The following is a 23,052-nucleotide window of genomic DNA, read 5'->3' as shown; positions in this document are numbered from 1 at the left end:
AATCAAGTTTGTCTTCACTTGGAAGAAGCTCCACATCTCACAGAATAAGATACGTTATATAATTCTAAATGAGTATTATTTAGCCCTATACTGCACCTTTATTTTGGAACCTTGGGATTAAAAAACAAAGATTTTTTTTTTAAAAAAAAATGTGTTTTTCAGGTGTGAACATTTTCCTTTTATTTATTGGTTTTTATTTTTTCACTTCACTTTTCGTTTAATAAAGCTGAGAGCTCCTTTGCAAAGCTTTATAAATTCATATTCTTAGATCTTTGAATTACTTTTGAAAGTGGCTCTATCCTACTTCCTTCTAGTAAAGTGACCTTTTTAAATGGAGAGAAGTGGGTTTAGATGACAGTCATGATAAATGCGGTCATGTTCACTCAATAAAATAAGGCCCAGTGCATTTGAGGATAAATCAGTGAAATGTACAGCCCCACCTGTCTGTCTCCATCATTCATTTCCACTGTCACTTTCACAGTGGCTGATGGATCACAGTTGCTGTAAAATTAGACAGCCTTTAATCTCATTTCATCCTGATTAGCTTCTCTTTACCCTTTCCCTCTAACTCACTGACTGACACGCTAAAAACTCACACTGGGCTGTGTTTGAGCGTGGCGTACAAACTTCTTTTCAAATCCCTTTTTGGAGGGGAAAATAGGTACTCACCTGAGCTGAAATGAAATGCAAAGATCAGTGAGCCTGAGACTCATATTAAAATAAATCAGCAAAGCAGAAGACAGTATACAATTAATGAAAGAGATGGTTTGCATCACTAGACTACAGACTGGCCTGTACATTGCATTATTTACACTCATGAATTCTTAGTGAATTGTTGTAAGATTACTTGAAAGGTATTGTGGGGCAAGAGGAATGTCTCAGCAGTGCAAAAAAAAATTAAGTTACCGTACATCCTCTAGAATTCAGCCTTATGTGTTGCATAGATCAAAAGGCTATTTTAGGCATGTACATTCACATATCTTACACCTAGTCATACAGACCTTCATCCTCTTTTCCATTGTTTTGCTTAAATATTGCAATTCTATTCAGTGTGCTACCTGTATTTGAACTGAAATGTAGAGAGTTGTACTATGATCTTCATAAATTACATTTTCAGACTTCTTTTTCTTAGTTGACATTCTTGGACTTTCCTTTCTTTGCTTTTTACTTTGGAGTTTAGAAAGACACAAAATCATATTAGTGAGAATCTTGTAGGCTTTTCAGTCTCTGCTCTGATAAGTTGTTTGCCTGACGTTTGCATTTCACAGACATGATCAATAGCATGAAGTATAACACAATGTGATGTACTATAACTAGATGCACATGTAGTCTGACTCCTACCTAAGAACACTGAATTTAAGGGTAGTATAGCCGATTGCATTAACAAATAATTGGCATTGAAATGTAAAGTACATTCATAGGGTCAACCATTTCAGATGCCTGGTTTTTCAGTATAGCATCACAACATTTTGATAAGGCTCATGGATATGCTGTTGAAGGGCACTGCAGTATAACATCAACCAAAACCACGACGAGTTCAATGAGTTTCATCTGAATAAATATTTCAAAAAAATCAATTCCTAAGGAGATAGAATTGACTTGTCATTTGTCACAAATTAAAATAAAATACCATATTAACAGTATTTGTTGCTTGTAAGATATATCACCAATATATAATGTTAATGCATTTTTACAAAACTTATCTGCCTATCAGTTGCTTTTGCTTGAGCAAAAGCACAGACTATGAAAATGATATTTGACCTTTACTGGAAACTAAATATGCACCTTGTTTATTTATTATTGCTTTAGCAAAAAAAAATCAGTAAGAAGCTTAAATGGGACTACTTGATCTTTAAGAAAATGTGTCCTACACACGGAAGCTGCACATATTTCTTATTGTTATTTGCATATGCTATATTCATGTGCATTTAGAAAAATAAAAGATAATAAAACAAATGAAATGAGAGATATATCACCCAAAATAATTCAAGTGTGAGATAGGCTGCCTCTTTTTTTTGGCACTGGAAAAACAGCACAAAGTAAGAGCTGGCCCTGAGTCATATTGATTTCCCACTGCACTGGTTTCCTAAGTGCTCTATTGATCCGTGTCAAGCAATAAGTTCCCTGCCTATACATGCACATCACCTCCCCATTTGTCCTCACCTAGATTTAAGGTGCCCATATGATGAGCAGAACAAGGACATTATTTTTCCTACTGGTGACACCCAGCCAGAACTGCTGCATGTTGTACAATTTAGCTGTGTGAGTATGCATTTCTGCATATGATGTTTAATACTGTCACATACCACAAAGAAATTCATTTTATGGCATTAATGCTGCATTTTTTTTCCTAGTATCTCTGTAACCTTGGGGAAAACATACCAGAGAAAGAACTGTCCCATTTTTCTCCCCTTCATAGTTATAACTTCCTCACAATAGTTTTTAAAGGAATGTTCTTTCAACAAAGGGATTCCTGATTCAGTGGATGGAAAACATTTGATTGTGCTGCTAATGACATTGTACAGCAAATTAAGCATATACATTTGGAGGAGGCATTAAATCAGCAGGACCTTAATTTAAAATCTTAAAACTATATGGAAATGCAGCATGCTTATTGCTGTGTGAGAGAAAACTACTGAATAGCTTGAAGTTTTGATGTGGAAATGTTGCCTACAGACTGAATCTGTTTTTTTTAAGATTCTGTAAATCTACTTTTTTTTAAAAAAGTATTTATTGTATAATTACAGAGCACTGTCTTAATTATTGCATTTTATGAAATATTTCTATTTTGTAGAGTACAGTTTATATATAGTAGTTATTTTAATTTGTTGTTAGCAAGCTAAACTTTGTCCAAAGTGGATGCTAAGACTGCCTCAATCCAAAATCTAGTTGATAATGCTATTGAGACTGGCTGTGTGTGCTATTGACACCTTCTGCGTCTTTTGGGAAGCTACTGTGACAGCTCATTCAAATAGCAGAATGCCAGAAACTGTTACAAACGTGTCTGAGCTCTTTTGTTTTGAGATATCAATGATGCTGGAGTTTCTAAGGCTCTTTTATTGCTAAAGAAGTTTCTTTCAGTTGCAGATGCAGAACAAAATGTTCTTATTAGAACGGCAAACAATGCGCATCTGACCATCTAAACAGGATATAAGGATTGATTCGCAGCAGGTTTTAGATCACTGTGTGCATTTACTGGGACTCAAACATTAAAGTCTAAATTTGAACGAATGAAGGCAAATATCCGTGTCTCAGGATAATGTTGCAGGACCCAATCTGGGTCAGTCACCGGGACCAGAAGATTTTGTCTTCCGAGCTTTGGGACTCGTGCTGGAGCCCCCATCCTCAGGGAACTTCTTTCTAATAGCACACGATCAAAAAAAGTCCGGAAGCTCAGAAGACAAAACCTCGTGAGTCCCAATAAATTTGAACTTCCCTGAAATCCTCAGAATAACTACACTATTAAACCTACTGTTGAAATGTGCCTTAATAAAATATATCTGCTTTATTCACAGTTATGCCGTATAATAGTGCCCATCACTGTGTTGTGGAAGTAGAAAATTTTTTGTTCGTTCTGGGAGGAGAAGATCAATGGAATCCTAATGGTATGTATGCAATAATTAATTGGAACTGTGAAGAAAAAAATAAATAACCACCACCACACAAATACTTAATGGGTAAGAAGTCCATGAACTGCTACTTATACGTGAAATAGCAGTATGGTAATGTCCCTTCTTTTTTATAAGTTGACTTGCCCCATCTTACACTCTAATCTCATCTGATCTGACAATCATCTGACATTCAAATTGATTGTCCAACAATGACACAGTAAGTTTTATAAAAACAAATTAGAACACAGAATTTAGCTAGGTTTTTGAGGCCTATTAAAACATTTAAGGTGTATTTTTCAAAATTTATGCATGCATAAAGTAATGGTCCACAACACATCATATTTATAGATCCAGTTCCAGTTACTGCAGAAACATATGCATAAATTCTAGACATTTAAAATTGAATATATCTGCTAATATGAAGCTCAAAAGTGATTCATTAGAAGGATAATCTCTTAATATAGCTATGTAAACTACCATATAAACATATATGTCTAACAAGAAAGATTTAGGCAAGAAGCTTCTGTATTTCAAAGGAAATCTTACTCCAAATCACTTTTTAATTCAACCATCAAGCTGTTTCTCTTTAGCAGAACATTTCTACATTGTGATTGGAGAATAGAAAGTGAAAACTAATTTCATGAGTTGCCCTCTGATTTGGGATTTCAGTATTTCAAGTATTCATTCATAATCTCTAAAATGTTTGAATAGTTGTTTCTTAATTAAGACATTTGGTGAAAATTATTTAAAGTTGTATCAACCTTTTTGTGTACCATTATATTTCATATATTTCTAGTATTTACTTTTTTTCCTAGTGCCAATCTAATATGATCCGTGTAAAATGGTTATATATTCACATTCTTAAATGTCTTTGGATTTTTCTGGTACTCCTGTATCTCTAGTTTCAGCGATTTACATAATGATTATGGTAAGGGCTTTTTAACGAGATCACTTTATAAATTTTCTGTAGAGAGAAATGAAATCATTTAACAGGCTTCTGAACAAAGCAAAAGAACAATATGCCTTGCAAAATTTAGAATATTGTCAAGACATCATTGAAAGGCTCGTACATAAAGGCAGAGTTGCAGCTGTAGCAGTCTGTATAACATAGATAATTATGACTTAGAAAGTATAAAACAGCTTGCAGGTACACATTTTCACTTCAAAATGCCAGAAGATCCAGCTGAAATTACGTATACTGCATATATTTTATTTGAAAAGCCCATTGTAACATCTGTGCTAAACCAAACTGTATCAAAGCATTACATCTGTTCATTTCCTTACAAACTAAACTAAGCAATCTTCCCTAATAGCATTATTTCAATAGAGTTTTAAAAATTATTTATTTAAGTCATTTTTCTGGAAAAATAACATTTGCAGTCTGTTCTTAAAAAGCTATTTATAAAAAGATTACAGATAGTTTATTTATAAAAGTATATGCTGTAGAACTGATCTGAAGGTTGATTACTGTATTTCTTTGACAAAAAAGTAGGCAAACATCTGCATTAGACTAATTGGATGGTAGGTCTCCCCAACAGCTACACAAAAGTGAGAAGGATAATTTCCCAGCTGTTTCATTCAAATTGAAATTGTTGGTTTTATTTTTGGCTAGTTTAATTATTTATTTATGTAGCCACTCATCTCAAGTACATAACTATAGGGGTCTCATAACATTAGAACTAAAATATATACAAATATTAAACTCAAGTCAAGAAATAAAATGTACAATACTCAAAGAATCATAGAATCATGACCAAGAAATGTGCTCCATCTCACATCCAGGGCTCCAGGCTCAGCTGCAGAATCAAACCTCCAAAGCCTTCCAAAAGGCCAGCAGATTGGTGGGTGACACAGCAGAAAAGCCTTTTTTCCCAGGGGGCTCAGCCAACACTCCTTGGTTGATGGAACGTATCACATGCCTCACTTGCTAGATCTTATGTGAGTTCGGTTGAAGCCTGTTGTGCCCCTTCCAGATGCGCATAGCCTTCACTAGTAAGACTTCTGTTATATCATTCAAATCGTCTAGGGTGAAAATAAAAAAGCTGGGTATCGGCAGCAGATCATCCCAAACTGTTGTAGCTTCTTGTGGATGTTGCAGCTACATGTAGATGTTGCAGTTTCACGTAGATGTTAAACAGGAGGGGAGAAAATATCAAGCCTTGCAGCACCTCACATAGCAGAAGATACAAGAATGGTAGAAATACTTTACTGACCTTCTCAAACTCCAGAACTAATGTCATGGAAGATCAAAAAACTGTTTCTCCCAGTTCGTAACCTTCATGTTCATGTTTCCTGATGAAAGCTACAGGAAAGCTACACAGAATATTCTGGTGACCCACAGGAAGGGACATGGAATTTTCCCTTTCTTCTTTGCTTCCATTTTAAAAACCTGGACATCAGGCCTGATTATTTTCATAATTTGTAAACAAATGTAAGTAACCTTACTTCAACAAAAAACAACAAGGAGGCATCTTCCTGACAGAGATGCATTTTAGGAGAGATATATTGGGTACAATAAATATACATGCTCTACAGCTTTGGTTGCCCTTTTATCAGCAAAGAACAAAAATCTTCTTTAACTCATACTTTGTTTTGTCTAAACAAATTTATATCAATTTCTGTATATCAAAAGACAGACAAAGAAGAGCTGGAAAGGGGAAAATAGAGAAAGTATAAGTGGAAGATGAAAGATTAATAGTAATAAATGGGAGTTTTGTAGGGACAGGTATACGTGAAGGGAAGAGGATTGATATTCTAGGAAAAATGGAATTATGCTGGGAAATATTGATTGACATGACAGACAGTATTTCTGGGTAACTTCTGTTAATAGGAGTTAGAAATTCATATAAATAAGGGACTCCTTAGTACTCCTTAGAAGTATGAAACAATCCGAATCACATGACATAATTAGAAAATATAAATCAAATTATTTACATGATTAGTTCTAAATGCCAAAATCTATATTTCATTGCTATTGAATTTTGAATTTAATTCCCATGAACAGAGCACTTTGTAAGCATCATGGTTTTGATAGTGAAATACATGATTTAATGGTGATGTAGTTATACTATAATTTTAAGTTGCGTGCAAGGAATATTTTTTTAAAGGATTTCTGCATTGAAGGCTCAGGTATTAAACAATTTGTAATGCACTCTCCTTGCTCAAGTCTTTATTTTGATGTTAATAAGAATATAACATGCATTCAGTATTGCTTAATATCTTGGAGCATAGTTTTTTTATGACTGGCATATGTAAGTCCTTATAAAATACAGGGTCAAATAATAACTAATGCTTTTTCATATTTGACTAAATAAATTTGACTAGATAAAGCTGCAGGGAAGTGTTGTTAAGTTTTTATCGGTCTAAATGAAAACTTCCATAACTGTTGTTTACAAGTAAAATATTGATGCTGATTTCAATAAGTTACATGTGTGTGCCCCCTCATATTGTGAAGAACTTCTCCTGAATTAGGTTCAAAGTAATGCAAGTTCTACTGTACATCTTAATACTGGAATGAGAAGTGGGTTTTTTGTTTTGTCAATCTAATCATCTGTATGTGAAAGGAGAAAACTTTTCCATTTTGGTCTTCAAGCAACAAAAGGCTTTGAGTCAGTCCTTCAAAAAGCAAAGAGCTAAATGTGAAATTAATCTCTTTACAGGCAAACACAGTACAAACTTCGTCAGCCGGTATGATCCTAGGTTTAATAGCTGGATACAACTTCCACCTATGCAAGAAAGGTAAAACTTACTAAATGTTGGGAAGTTGTGGTATCACAATGAATGGTAGTATTTTTTTCTGAGAGAGCAGCGAGAGGGAGAAATTAAATGCTGTGCTTTTTCTTATTAATAAGAGAAAATAATCATTTTGAGTTACGAAATTAATGTTCTGTTTGGAAGTCTTAAAATGTGTAACTTCTTAAGTTTTTCAACTTGACGTTTGATTGTAGCACTATCATATAAAATCTAACGTTTTCTCTTAAGATTGAAAGAAGTTATGATATTCATTCATGGCTTTTCTTAAGTTTAGTATGGTTGGCAAATTGACTTCCTAGTGCAGTTTAGGAGCCAATAGGTCATATGCATTGGCAGTTAAACCACAGCATCTGGATATCTACTGTATGGCTGCAGTTTCTGTGTAATCAGGCAGAAAAAGTTGATTGAAGCATGCTAGCAATGAAGGGATTTCTTCTTTGATCTGAACCTTAACAACGCATTGTTTTATTTTTTTAAATTGAAATATTTACACTGCTTATTTTATACAAGCCTACCTGCTAACAAATATACTTTGAATCAGTCCTGTATTATTCAAATTAATACTAAAGTACCAATATATCAAATAATTAAACTGTTAAAAGGTTAGGTGCCAACAGTTTTAAAAAACACCTTGCAAATTTACTAAGGGGAACAAACAAAACATCAGTATTCATCCATAGGAAATATAGTGTAAAGCCTTTGAATAAAGCAGTAAAAGCTGCACTTCCAAGCTTTCTGTTTGTTTGTTTATTTGCCGTATGGAGTGAAAGCTAATTAGGGAACCCCTAAATTTAATGTAGCTGATTACATAGGCAGCTTGTAAATCAGGAGTTGCAATTTTAAGATGAAAGTCATAATCCAGATCTTAAGACACTGATGAACACTATCTAAAGCATTTGGGGATACCCTTTAGCTGGGACATCCATAAAAACTGAAGATGTTCAGCTCATTATCTATTTGAATAAATGTACTTCTCCCAGCCTCACTGCCTCTAACTTAAAGCAGATTTAATGTCTGTACTGAGTATATTACAGCTGCAGATATATTGAGGTAGAGAGAATCCTCAGTATTTTCGTACAAGCCTAACACATACTTCAAATATAAATAAAAGCACCAAAAAATCTGCTATCTTTTAAATGTTGCTATTTTGGTAGGGTTTTACAATAAGGTCATTGACCTTTACAGCAGAGTCTATATAGCTTATAATAATTTTTTTTAATAAAAAGGCATATACTCTATCAGTTTTCTAACAGAATGTCTGTGAACTTTCATATTTTTTTCCGAAGTTTTTGATCAAATTTTACTTATGTTCCTATTTACCTATCATATCTATAAGACAAGGCACAAAAGATATAAAATAATTTAAAAGTAAAGAGTTCCATAAAATCAATGTTTTACTGTTTTTGCTGTACCTCTTTTAGAACAGAGACAGTATGGGTGGACAAGGACAACTTCAACAGCTTCCAAATTGTCTAGCAAAATAGCATATAGACAAGATCCCCCGTATCACTGGTCTAGAGCAGGGCTTTTCAACTGGTGGTAAACAGTTGGCACCTGGCAGGTGGTATGCAACCATCCTAGACAAGTGTAGCGGGGGAGGGGAATGAGCTGAAGTGGTGGCAGTGCTGCACAAACCTGAGGGAGAGTTGGCTGGAGCTGCAGGGCTTGGTAGAAGCCCCAAGATCGGCGCACGGGGCTACATACTGATCGGCGTTTCTGGCACACCTGGAAGAGAAAAGTAGGAAGAGGGGAGAGAGAGGAGAGGATATAAAAGGAGGAGATTTTGGTGGGAGATGGAGAGAAAAAAAGACGCAGCCTTTGGAAGAGGAGTCAGATGGACCTGCACCAAAGAGAACAGGAGGAGGAAGGGGGAGAGAGGAGAGGATGTAGCACAGTGTCAAACACAAGGCCTGCGAGCCACATCCAGCCTGTGAAGTGGCCCACCGGGCTACCTTGGAGGCAGTGAGGAACCAGCACCCTCTGCCTTAGCCCTGGCCTAGGCCTACCGGGAGTCGATCTACAACTTTGTGGCAGCCATCCATGCTGGGTGCGCACACAAGTTGCAGCGAAAAACAGGCAAGAAATGCAGCTGGGGAGGGGGCACCCTCCACAACGAATGAAGAATGGCACCACAAGCTGGAGGTGACCAGCAACTGGTCTTCACCCACTTCACATACCCAGCTCTGTGGGCTTCGGGGAAGGGAGGCTGCGAGTGGTGTGAGAGTCCATGTTACCTGCATGACACCACCTAGCCCTCAGCCTGCTTGGTTTTGTCAGGCTGTGGCGCACTCTCCTCACCTCGTGAAGAGGCTGGGCTGGGTGAAGCAAAGGTGGCAAGAAGCCAAATCTGCTTGGGTGCGTGCACAGGAGGTGGCAAACGCGCAGGGCCTGGCGTCCCGGCTGACCGCGAAGGAAGGGAAGGAAGGAAGGAAGGAGATGAGTGTGAAAAGAGGGCTGCAGGTGAGGGAGGGAGGGAAACATGGAAGAGAAGGAAGGAGATGGGAATGAGAAAGAGGGAGGCAGGGAAGGAGGGAGGGAGGGAAACAGGAAGGAAGCAAGGAGATAGGAATGAGAAGGAGGGTTGCAGGGAAGGAGGGAGAGTAGGAAGGAAGGAAGGAGAGTGGAATGAGAAAGAGGGAGGTCTGAAGGAAGTCCTGTCTTAGCACTTGACCACGAGCAGCCCTTCTACCCTTTCACCATCCCCTCCTTCTGACCTATCCTGTTGGTCTCCCATCCTATCGCTAAGGATGCTTTGGTTACAAAGCAGGCTCTCCTCACATGGAGAGCGAGTGGACCTCCTTCTGACCCATGCACTTTGCCCTCCTGCACCCCCTATGAGCAACCCAGCCAAGGAGAGCGAGCACAGCAGCAGCAGCCTGAAGGAGGAGGTGAGCGTAGGTGGGCAACCCCTCGGGGAAGTGGGGCTGATCTGGATTGGGCTGTGGGGCCTCGTGCCCTGGGAACTTGAGGGCCGGGCTGGGCATATGCCCTCCACTGCCCAGGGTTGCAGGCAACCCGTGCCACTGTCTGGGAGTCCCCCTACAGCCTTTTGTTTTGTCATCTTGACACCTTGCTAGGCGACTGGTGGTACTCGAATATTGACATATCCTAAAAGTGGTACAATTGATGAAAAAGTTAAAAAGCCCTTGTCTAGAGTATATAGACAAGGAAGCATGTGGACATAATTTGGTGGTTTTTTCCAAAAAGCAAGAATTGGAAGAGTAAATGATTCTTGGAAAAAAACTTAGGACATATCGCTTTGTATGTTTCAGATTGACATTAAAAAGCAAGCTTAGCTTCTCTTGAAAAGAACTTTCTCATTCCTGGCAGGATTTGGCTATATCAAGGTTTTGACTTGCTGGTACTTGAGATACAGTATCACAAAGACGCACAGACTACAGAGAAAGACACAATGAGGGAACAACAAAAGATGCAATTATAGTATTGCCATGCCCTTGTTTTACAACAGTAAAGTTTTGACTAGCAACTAAATTAGCCTGGTATCTACTGTGTTTTCCCCAAAATAAAACCCACCCCAAAAAATAAGCCCTAGTCTAATTTTTTGGGGTGGGCCTTATATAAGCCCTACACCCAAAATAAACCCAGGGGGTGGGCATGGCCAGCACAACAGGCGGCAAGTGTGCAGGGGCTGACACTGTCCAGCAGCAGCTGCAGCCCACTGGCCCCTTGGCACAGGTAAGTCTGAGCACAGAGTCGGGGAGGCAGGTGATCCAGACATGCTGCGCGGCCGCCTGGCTCATGGGAGGCTTGCACAGTGACATCAGCAGCAGGTGGAGGCAGAGCACGGGGGGGGGCAGGCAGGCAATCCCGACATGGTCACAGGCAAGCTGAGAGATGGGACGGGACGGAGTTGCCAGCGCATCGGGATCGCCTGCCTCCCCCCCATGCTGCCAGTACCACCACACAAGTCTCTGGCGAGTCAGGCGGTCAGACATACAAGTGCTTCTGCCTCTACCTGGCTCTGCCACGCACTTTTCGCCCAGAGGGAGACTGGAAGCTCTGTCAGCTTGCAAATGGGGCGCTTTGAAATGAAGCGAATGCTCTGTATCAACACACCCTATTTGCAAGCAGACGAAGCTTCCAGTCTCCGTCATTTCTCTGTCCAGGCAAAAAGTGGGTCTGCCCTGGTAAACCCTGTAAGCTGTTGTGGCCAACAGCAAGCAGATGGTGGGCAGCCACAAAATAAGACATCCCCTGAAAATAAGACCTAATGGGTCTTTTGGTCCAAAAAAAATGTATAAGATCCGGTCTTATTTTCGGGGAAACATGGTATTCACTTAATCTCAAGAAACACAAACATGTTGCAGCCATGCAGACTTTAAAAGTAAGAGCAGTTTGAATCCATATTCAGAATGCCAAAGGCTAAATTGAATTTCCAGTTACAGTATATTACATTCCAGAAATGTAGCATTAATTAGTACAAAATGTATTAAGGCTTGTGGTCTATAAATATAACAGAAAAGGAATGTTGCCCCAGATAACCTTAATATTACCACAACAAGGAAGCTCTGATAATCAAAGAGTTTAGTACAGGATTAAATTGTTAGGCTGATGTCAATATCAGAATGTCCATATTGCGAACCACACTTTTTCATACGGCCACCAAAGCAGTAAGAAATTAGGTGTCCTTGGTGCTTTCTGAATTTGGTTTTTTTCTTGCAGACATTTCATTACCCAAACTAGATAACATCAACATGCATCATCAATAGGAAATTCATCCAATCTGGAAAACTTTGGAAAGCAGCATTGTTACCTTCCATTGGGAGGTACCTTTTCTAATTTGCAGCTTTAAAGCAAATTCTTGTTTTACTTCATGGATCTCCTTTGTGGGGTGATTGATTCAAAGCTTCATCAAATCAAAATATTTCTTCAAGCCCTAACGTCTTTATTTGTTGAAATACTGATGGCTGAAGTAGCATTATTGATAAACACAGATAATCTTAGGAAAAAATCCAGTGCAATTTGAACGGAAGTCCACTTTTATTTCTGTTAACTTATCTACATATTTATTTACATAGATTTCAAAATACCCAACTCCTAAAGCTGAAAAGAATTGAAAAGAATTTTGATGACAGTTCTTCTCCAGTTAACAATGATTACTTAGAATTAGATTCATTCAGATGTCACTGTTAGTGACTCTCATTTCATATTTCTTTGGAATAAAGGAAGATATTAGTTCTAACAGAGAGGAGATAGCTTGCTTACAGAAAGAATTGAGTTAGATCCAGTTTGTGGAACCATGTTAACTATTTGCTTACAGAGTTTTTGGAATCTAAAAGCTGAGAAGCATTATAAGCTACATTAATTGCAAACAGTTCTCTGTTGTGATTTTAACCCAGTTGAAGGGTTAATAGACTTTCCCTATGTTTCTTTTCTTTTAAAAATTGAAGACATGTATGCCATTTGTCCATTGAATGTGCAGTACCTTATAGAACTTTGGCTTAACTACCATATTGTTTTGCAACTTAAGCTAAGTGGCATTGACCAATTCTTACTTGCTTTAAAAAATAAGTTTATAAAGATTTCATGGAGAATTCTCAGTTGCCGTATAAGTGGTCAGCAGTTAGGGCTATGACTGCTGGTAAGATGTATCTATTCTTCTGGAGAAAAATGTCCCAAAACCAGTCTACAGGAATATGAACAATCTCTCCAAGAATTTCCAGTTTAAAGTTTCCAAATTCCAAGCTCCACTGGATAATTCTGAGTCAATGCAAACTGGCTGAAAATATTACTAAAATATTTCTGTTAGCTTATAGAAGAGACTCTGAAATGGGTACAATATGCATCTTGTGCTATCATTATCTCTATAGCTTAATCACCAAGACAATTATAAGGATAACATGGTTCTGTCAGCAGGGAAAATGTAGTTTAGATGGTGGAATTGGATCAGCTTGAAGCTTCCTGGAGCATTTCTTCATTCCAAATGTCAACCAATGGTTTGACCACATTGTAAATGGGACACATCATTTTCCTGAGCTTTATAAGAATGAATTTCATCCATACTTTAAAAAGTAAGGGTGCCACCTTCCCTTCTCATTTAGCCACTGACCCAGTGTGGGCTTGTCTTAAGGTATCTATAATATTGAAAAACAGTACAGTGTTTTTAATCATAAATTCTTCAATGGAAAGTGTCCCTCTAAAAGAATTTGGTGTGGCTATAATTATTATTTTGATATATACTCAATGTAAGACAGAATACCAACTTGCAAGATTCTGGGCAAAATTCATTGTGGAATTCAAGAAAAAATGTTCTTATCTTTCTCATGTATCTATATTATAGAAGTTACCTAGGTTTGTTTATTAAATGTGTACATTGCCCATTTCACTGTCCAAAGTTTAATTACAGGGCCTTTTTTCACAAGGCTCTAAAGGATTTATGATTGAACAAATATCCTGATATTATAATTCAATGTAATATATTACCAGAGATAGCAAGATATTTCTGGTGATCTGATATATATGAGGAGGTTATTCCTTTCTGAAACTGCATTTTTACTGCAATGTTTTAGCATGGAAATTTTTTATAGCAATTAAATGTTACATTAATTAATTAGAGCTCTGTGGCTCAAATGTAATTTATTTCGTGGGAAAGTAGGAAAAAGAATCTTAAAACTTACAACTAGGAGTTTGCCAATAAAATATACTTTTAAACTTGAAACACGATGTTATATTTTTGTTCCTAACAGTGACACTATGTGGATGAAGTAAAAAATGCACACAGGCAGTAAGTTTATTACAAAAAAGTGTTTCTAAATAAGGAGTTGTTTTTAAAAAGGGAATATTTTAAATTATACATTTGTAATTGTATAAACATGCATTGTGAATGCATGTCCAGATACTTTATATCTTGCACAAGTGTACTTATGAAATAACTGACAGAAATGTATCAGAAATTATGGTTAGCAGGGACTGTTGCATGTAGTATGGATATAATTGATGTTGGTAATCCAGTCTACACCTGTATCTTAATGTAAAGCATTATGTGAAGCTATAATTTGTGGTGGAGATCTATAATTATGAGTCCATCTGAACAGAGGATATGGAGAACTATGACTTGGACTGTAAGAGCATGAATCAACAAATGAAATTAAGGAAAAAATAGATTTAACGTATGTGTGAGAGAAAATAAAGAGAAAGGAGATGGTAATGCTCAGAAAGTACAGTCAAAGGGTGGAGGAAGGGGAATGGTTATGTCAGAAAATATGAAAATATATCTGTAGACAATTGTGCATGTGTATAAAAGTTGGAATTCTTATTTTGGTGATACAGGAGTAGTATCCTACAGTCTGGTAAGTGTGATGATGAAAGAAACAGTAGTGAATTCTGGAAAAATTGTGAAACTTCTTGTTTGGTGACACGAATGGAGGGATGAAAAGGGAACAAGACAAGAGTTCTGAAAAAGTAGGTTATTTCATAGATTCATGAGAATCAAAATAATGACTGAGTATTTGCTTAAAAAAGGAATTCTGTTTTGAATATGTGGCATAAGGATAAGTATTCATTTATATATTGCAAGAAAATAAACATAGATCTGTTTTGGTACATGATTAATTATTATGAAAAACATGAGAGAATAAGTGAAAGATACATAATGCAAATATGAAATTAGATTATTTTCTTGATAATGTCAAGAGTAGATCTTTGGAAAAAGTTACATATGAAATAAAGGCAATAAAGTTAAAGAAACCAGAAAGATGATAAAAGGACTTCAGAAAAGAAAGTAAGAGCTTAGTATGAAAAAAAGAATCTCCCAAAAGTGAAAAGAAAAATATTACAGTGCTCTCCATAAGCAAGTGAAAGCATTCTAATGGGAAACAGAAAAAAATGCTTGATGGAATGATGATGAAGAAGGAGCTGTGGATTAGGGAAACAAAATAAGAATTATTGCTGCAAAAATGAGATAAATATATAATATGCACAGAGAAAAAGTTGCAAAAATGTAGTTAAAGTGAACAAAGAATAGTTAAAATTAAGGAAAGGAAAGGAAGAAAATGCAGAATTATTTAGATGGAAATAATTGTTTTGAAAATGAATGAAGAGAGCTGAAAAAGAAGACTCCAAAAGAGGAAATAGAATTAAAAATGATGAAATAATTTGGAATGTGTCCTAGATTACTCCTAAGTCACTGCAGCAATTGTCTCTTGGAATTCAGATGCACACTGGAATTTTCATAGGGAAAAAAGAACACAACTGGGATACATAAGCTTTATTATTGTCATAAATAATTATTGTAGCAACAAAATCTACTACAGAATTTTAAAGAATGAAATTTCAATCCTTAACAATTTTGTCCTGTTTTAAGGACATTGTAAGGGATTGCTTGCTGTGCTTTTCTCTATACTCTGTTTATATAAGCAACTTCTTGTTCCACACTTTGACAGCTCTGACTTTCGGAGGAAGAACTTGAAGTGAGGGAATGCTTGAAGAAGTATTTTAGACAACTTCATGGGAATGAATGTGATATGTAGAAGAGGGGAATTCAAACAAATACTCTAAATGTTAGTGTCCAAGAAAAAGAAAGATGAAATGAAGGTATAAATGTCTAAAAAGTTTTAGAATAGTAAGGCTGCAGGCATAGATGATGTAGCTGGAGAAATATGAAAAGATGTATGTAGTTTGTTTAGGGAGTGGCAGTGTGATTTATCAAAAAAGCTGAAGGCTGCATGTGTGCTTAATGGTTGGAAAAATGATACTTTTGCTTCCCAATACAGAGGGAAATACATTTTTAAAGGGGAGGAGAGTCCATTTCTAAAGCATGCCTGGGGAGATGTTTGGTGTAATTTTGAGATAAATGATACAAGTGATAATAAGCAAAATTTGAGAGATACAATGAGGCTTTCTGCTAAACAGACCTAGGATAGAAAAATTGATGACCATCCTACTAAACAAATTTTTGGCAAGTACAGTACATACCTATATATTTTTTATGAATCAGTTTTAAACATAGATCTGTTAATACTATTTTAATATTTTTAAAGACATAATCCATTGATGGGGCTTTATTGGAGATTCCAGTACTTTGGAACTTCCATTGAATTTCCATATTTGAAATGGTGCAGAAAATAATCTTCAACTTTTCATAGAAATATGTTTTAACTCAGTTATGGATTCTGTCAAGTGAAAGAGAATTTTTAAAAAATGTTTGCACTTTTTCACACTTCAGGATGTGTGTAAGAATACTAGTATTACTTTTTAAAAAGATAAACAGATGAAAACTAAGAAAGAAACAATATAAAAATATGTATAAAAAGAAAGTCCTGAAAAAAGATAAGAAAAAATCCATTCCCTCCCCAAAAAAATAGTAAGCAAAGAAACTTCCCTCTTCATCCTCAGCAAGTATATTCAACATTAACAATTTATCACTGTCTTAAAATTACAGTGAGAATAAACTTCATTCCATACTTAACTCCATTTTCTATAAATCTCTAAATCTTCAGCTGTTTACTAATCAAGATCCAATCAAAATACCTAATAACGTATTTAATCTCTTTCCCTTTAATCTAAATTCCCCTGATCCCTCTTAACAATTCAACGTTACAAACCATAATAAAACTGAATGTTGCTAAACTGCCAGAAATAATAGACCCCTATTTAGATAACAAAAATGATAATGTCAATATTATAAATTCATCATACCATTTTCAAAAGAGAAACTATCCAATCCAGATAAATATTAAACATCACCAAAGATAACTTTAACCAGTTAAATAAACCAGTTTTGGGGTTATTTTCTTTCTTCCCACCAATGTTGCATAAATACAATTCTAACTCTTCTTGTTGTTTTTTTCTAGTCTCTTTGTCCCTTCTCATGAAGTTCTTGTCACCTTTATCCTAGTCCATTTGTAATTTCCATGAAGTAACTCTAGTAGTAACTTCTGCCAACCTAGCAGTTCGAAAGCACGTAAAAATGCAAGTAGAAAAATAGGGACCACTACGGTGGGAAGGCAACAGCGTTCCGTGCGCCTTTGGCGTCTAATCATGCCGGCCACATGACCACGGAGATGTCCTCGGACAAGGGCTGGCTCTTTGGCTTTGAAACGGAGATGAGCACCAGCCCCTAGAGTCGGAAACGACTAGCATGCACATGCGGGGGAACCTTTACCTTTTTAACTCTAGTAAATCTCTTATATTTTAATTAAAAAGGCTACATTATTTGTATGCCTTTTTTGTTTTTTAAATGATCATCCAATTCCATTGATAAATCTGGTATTTCTATTTTTACTTGTTAGTTATAATTTTAAGTCCATCTTAATGTCCATTTCAGTTGTCTTCAAAGGAGTTTGTTCATCTTCAAGAACAACTTTTAGTTTGGTAAAGAGTTAAAAAGCCCAAGTACTTCACACACCCACAAATCTAACTTTTCCTTTAAAGTAGCCATCATGTGTTTTAGTAATCAATCTTAAAAGTTTTGTTTTGCATTGAAAAGTAAACAAAATAGATTTTTCTCACATGAATCTTTCTAATTAGTTTCAAAATCTTTCTCTAAAGCAGTCACCCAGCAATTTGTAGGCTCGTAGTTCTGAATGTTTTTCCATCTTAAAAAGGCAGTACAAAATTAAACTTCAGAGTTATTAAAAAGATGAGATTTGGTCAAACCTTGAGTCCGTGAAAGGTTTCATTTATGGCTTAGAGCAAGATTGAACCCATGATCTTCAGATTGTAAGAAGCTGCAAAAATGTCAATTTCTGCCATCTGTTCACAAAAATCAACTGTGGGAGAGTACATATGGACAGTCTCCAGATTTGTCTTTGTTCTAGAGAATTTCAGCAGTCTGGATTTTAGATGTCTGCCATAATTCTCCTGTAATCCATGTGGAGTGGAAAAAATATGTGTTTTAGCTTATCTTGCCTCATCTGATGTCTGAATTTTGGTCTTTTTAGTGAAAATATTTACAGTCCATGAAATAAAACATCATCTGGAATGTTGTTTGAGTTGAAAATGAATTATCTTAAACTGTTTCTTTGTTTCTTTGAAAATGAATTATCTTAAACTTTGTTTCTTTGTTTCTAGCAACAGGGGTGCTAGATTACTTTTAATGAATAAATGAAATGAGTGTTCAAAAAATAACTTAGGACTTTCAGAAGCACTGGAAATTATTGAAATTAGCTGTCTGAAAAGATGTTAGATAGCAATATTGATTCCTTAGTAAAGTTTTATATTTCTTTTGAAATATTTATCTGCTTGTTTCCATGGTTATAAGATTTTCTTCAGAATTAGCCAGGAAATTCTTTTTGGAAAGAACAAATGTAATACAAGAAAAGTTGTTCTGTTTGCAGTAGTGCAGAAAGAAGAGGAAAAGCGATAATTGAAGAAAAAATGTGATGATGTGGTTCTCTTAGTAAATTGAGAACAATGACCCTTGAAGGACCATAAAGAAAGTGAATGTCAAGCTAATTTATTATTGTTACATTATCTGTCCTAAATTTAAACTTGTCTTACTGAGTTGTTAAATCCTAGGCTGATACCAAATGCACCAAATGTTAATGACTATCTGAATAAATCCAACACTGTTAACAGTGCATTGTTTTTGTCTTCTGTCTTATCTATAATGTTCCACCTATAATGTATACATCTATATATCTTTCTAATATCAGCTTACTTAAAATATAGCATCATTTATACAGGACACTGCTTCTCCCTTCCTTATAAAAGGTCTTTGCCTCCATGCTTTTGAAACAAGAGGGCAAAAGATTTTCAGCATTTTCTTAATCACTACCTTTATGAAAGTTTACAATTTGGTCATGGGTGTCAAACTCAATCGCATCACATAACGTATTGTGACTCTTTTGCTTTTGCGGAACCGGGGTGGGTGTGGCCTGCGTGTGACACATCTGGCCCACAGGCCACTAGTTTGACATCCCTGAATTAGGTGATAGGAGGAGTTGCTCTTTTAAAGCTTGTTCTTTTCTATATCTTTGATCTGCTTAACAATGTTTATGCTAGCCTGAATAGTAGTCATTAATCCCATCCTTTATGCATTATGAATTTGTTTTATCACCTTCATAGTCATCTGTGTCATTGGCATCAAATTTAACAATATGCTCTGTAAAGAAGTATTCCATTGGTTTATTTTGAGTTTTCCGTTATTAGATGACTCTTTAAGTTCTAATATTTTGAGAATGGGGAAAATCATTTTCTGTATATCCCATTTTTCTATACAAATAAGCCCCTGAGCCGTATTTTTTAAAACTGAAAAGCTTCAAATCTTTCTTTATAGCATGAGTTTACAGCTTTCTAATTTTTTTTAATTTTTATTGTATTTTTCCCCCAGCTCTACAGTATCCTTTGTAGAGAATTATACCAAGTATTTCAAGGGTAGTAAACGTTTTGCAATTTTGGTTGTTTTATTTCTTTTTCTTAATATTTAAAGTGGGGGTTTGAGTGGAGGTTCAGCCATTTAAGAAACCCCCATTTGAATTCTTTGAAGCATATTAGTAAACAAATGCTCTTCAACTTTTGTAAATAATCATGACAGAATGAATTTTAGTTACTGGAAACTAACTGCTCTATTTGTTATTTTGTCCTCCAGGAGAGCTAGTTTTTATGCATGTCGGCTTGATAAGAACTTGTATGTGATTGGAGGGAGAAATGAAACTGGCTACTTGTCAAGTGTGGAATGCTATAATTTAGAGACAAATGAGTGGCGTTATGTATCATCTCTACCACAGCCTTTGGCAGCACATGCAGGAGCTGTACATAATGGAAAAATCTATATTTCAGGTAAGCTGTTTCCTAGGTTCCATCTGATGGAGTTGAAAATTTGGTTGAGTCCAAATTATATTTTAAAAGCTGTAACTAATGAAGGTATATTTGATTTGTAGGTGGTGTCCATAATGGTGAATATGTCCCCTGGCTGTATTGCTATGACCCTATAATGGATGTCTGGGCTAGAAAACAAGACATGAACACAAAAAGAGCTATCCACACGCTGGCCGTAATGAATGATCGACTGTATGCAATTGGAGGAAATCATTTGAAAGGTCTCTTTTTAAATAGCAAGATACTATGCTTTTCTGATTTTTTTATCAAAAATTATTTTTTCTGTGTTATCATAGAAATCATTCTTTGCTATCATATCACACATTATTCTGGGTTATCATGCCACAGATTTTAGTATCATGCCTCAGTAGCATTTTGAGGAAAGAAAAAACTATAACACCACATTCAATAAATGAGTAATGAATGCTTTAGATAATAAAAAAGAGAATTTTCATTACTCAGAATCATGGATGATTTGTCATCCCTGTGAATTAATTGTAACAGATTATTATTGACCCAAATTCCCTACGTTTGCCTCTTTAAATTAGTTGCCATCCAATATCTCAGGGGCTGCCACAAAGAAGAGGGAGTCAAGCTATTCTCCAAAGCATCTGAAGGGAGGAGAAGAAGCAATGGGTAGAAACTAGTCAAGGAGAGAAGCAACCTAGAACTAAGGAGAAACTTCCTGACAGTTAGAACAATTAACCGGTGGAACAACCTGCCTCCAGAAGTGGTGAATGCTCCAACACTGGAAGATTTTAAGAAGAGACTGGACAGCCATTTGTCTGAAATGGTATAGAGTTTCCTGCCAGAGCAAGGGGTTGGACTAGATGACCTCCAAGGTCCCTTCCAACTTTATTATTATTATTATAGGAAGTTTTACAATATTTGCAAGGAGAGTTCCTAGATTTCAGGAAGAAACTTTAAATATTAAACTGCAACACATTTACCTGGGGACTTTTGAATTGGCATAAATACACTTGATCTAAATTTGTTTTATTCATTTTAGCATTGTATTAATGCTAAAAGCATGTTTGCCTTTGTATTCACATTGGGAAAAAAATTCTGCTACAATATTGGAGAAGTATATCTAAAATACTTCTGTTTGTAGCATTGTGGCCAGAAAAAGCAGAATTACTTTCAATGTGTTATCCATTTCCCTCCCCCTAAATTCTTGCTCCCATTAATTTAGGGAGAACACCATTGTGGTCCCAGTGACCATCAATTCCTGAAATTTTTTATTATTTAAATCAGAGAAGATACAATTGCAACCTCAGAGCTGTATGTGCGCCTGGAAAAAGTCTTGATTATACTTTCTGGAACTGTTCCAGAAGTTCCCAGCAACTTGTCATTTAATGTGACAGAAGATAGAAATTATTGAAATGACAAAGAATAGCAAGAGTGATTAATTAAATTGAAGTTTAAATTAAAGCCAATCATGTTCAGCTTTTTTGGCCTGGCTTCTTCCAGTGTTTAGAATACTACTCCTGGGATGTTGAGCTTTTGACAGGAAGAAAACCTATTATTAAATGCATTTAAATGAAAGGGTCATTGACTTTAATTTTTGTAAAGTCAATCCAAATTATATTATGTTTTTTTACAAAATTTCTAATTTTTGGTTTACTTTGGTTTTATTCGCAGCTCTCCATTTCATTTAATGCACTACTAAACTTTGTTAAAAGGATTGCATTTACATTATTCTCATTTGGAAAAATGATATGTACGGGAGGGTGCAACTATCTAAAAGAAGACATTTCTTTTCAATCAGTCCAATGCGTTTGCACTGAAGAGTTCACTGCATGCAATGTTTACATATGTACGTGAGCCTTTGTGCTAACGTCTTTTCCTCATGTCAGTGTTCTGTACCAATGTTTTTACAGGTAGTCCTCAAGTTATAGTTCATTTAGTGACTATTCAAAGTTATAATGGCATTGAAAAAAGTGACAGCCAGTCCTCAGCCTTACAATCATTGCAGCATCCCTGTTCCCTGATCAAAATTTGGGCATTTGGAAACCACCACGTACAGGTAGTCCTCGACTTACAACCACAATGGAGCCCAGAATTTCTGTTGCTAAGTGAGACATTTGTTAAATGGGTTTTGCCCCATTTTATGACCCTTCTTGCCACAGTTGTTATTAAGTGAATCACTGCAATTGTAAAGTGAATCTGGCTTCCCCACTGACTTTGCTTGTCAGATTATAAAAGATGATTACATGGGACATTGCAACCATCATAAATATGAGTCAATTACCAATTGAATTTTAATCACGTGATTGTGGGATGCTACAATGGTCGTACGTGTGAAAACCAGTCATAAGTCACTTTTTTCAGTGCCGCTGTAATTTCAGTCACTAAATGAACTGTCGTAAATCAAGGACTACCTGTATTTGCAGTGGTTGCAATATCCTGGGGTCAGTTAATTGCTATTTGTGACTTTCCCTGCCAGCTTCTGACAAGCAGTCAACAGGGAAAGCCAGATTAGTTTAATAACTGCAGTGATTCATTTTGCAATGATTGTAAAAATGGTTGTAAATTCAGGTGTGACTCACTTAAAAACTGCATTGCTTAGCAGTGCAAATTCTGATCTCAGCTGTGGTTGTAAGTTAATAACTACTTGTACAGAGATCTTAGGGATCTTTGGAATTTTACAATTCCTTGCAAGTGACATTACAACATACTACATTTATTTATAACATTGGTATTGCTTGTTTGATTTGACTGGTAACATTTTTCTTTTGCTCTGTTTTCAAAACCGCCGAATTCAGAGAAGAGATTACAGATCTCTTACAAAGCAAACTGTAAACATAAGAATATTGTCAAGGACAGAATTTACAAGAAATTCTTGAGTGCAAACTCTATGAAATGAAAAAAGCCTTACTATAGGTATTCCTAATCCCTTTAAACCATG

At 36.0% G+C, this 23,052-nt stretch overlaps 1 protein-coding gene across 1 annotated transcript in view; it reads left to right on the top strand.

Annotated features, from left to right (window-relative positions):
- KLHL14 (kelch like family member 14) overlaps positions 1 to 23,052 on the top strand; it is a gene marked incomplete at its 3' end in the record, with an annotated part of 64,479 nt that overhangs the window by 38,603 nt on the left and 2,824 nt on the right. The window contains exons 4-7 of the mRNA XM_083359171.1: positions 3,516 to 3,605; positions 7,271 to 7,349; positions 19,915 to 20,105; positions 20,207 to 20,365. Of these exons, the coding sequence (XP_083215297.1) occupies positions 3,516 to 3,605; positions 7,271 to 7,349; positions 19,915 to 20,105; positions 20,207 to 20,365 (519 nt within the window). The remainder of the gene's footprint in view (positions 1 to 3,515; positions 3,606 to 7,270; positions 7,350 to 19,914; positions 20,106 to 20,206; positions 20,366 to 23,052) is intronic.

The sequence above is a fragment of the Vipera ursinii genome (assembly GCF_947247035.1).
Source record: "Vipera ursinii genome assembly, chromosome: 3".
Classification (NCBI taxonomy): Eukaryota; Metazoa; Chordata; class Lepidosauria; order Squamata; family Viperidae; genus Vipera; species Vipera ursinii.
This window is presented reverse-complemented; position numbering and strand designations above follow the sequence as displayed.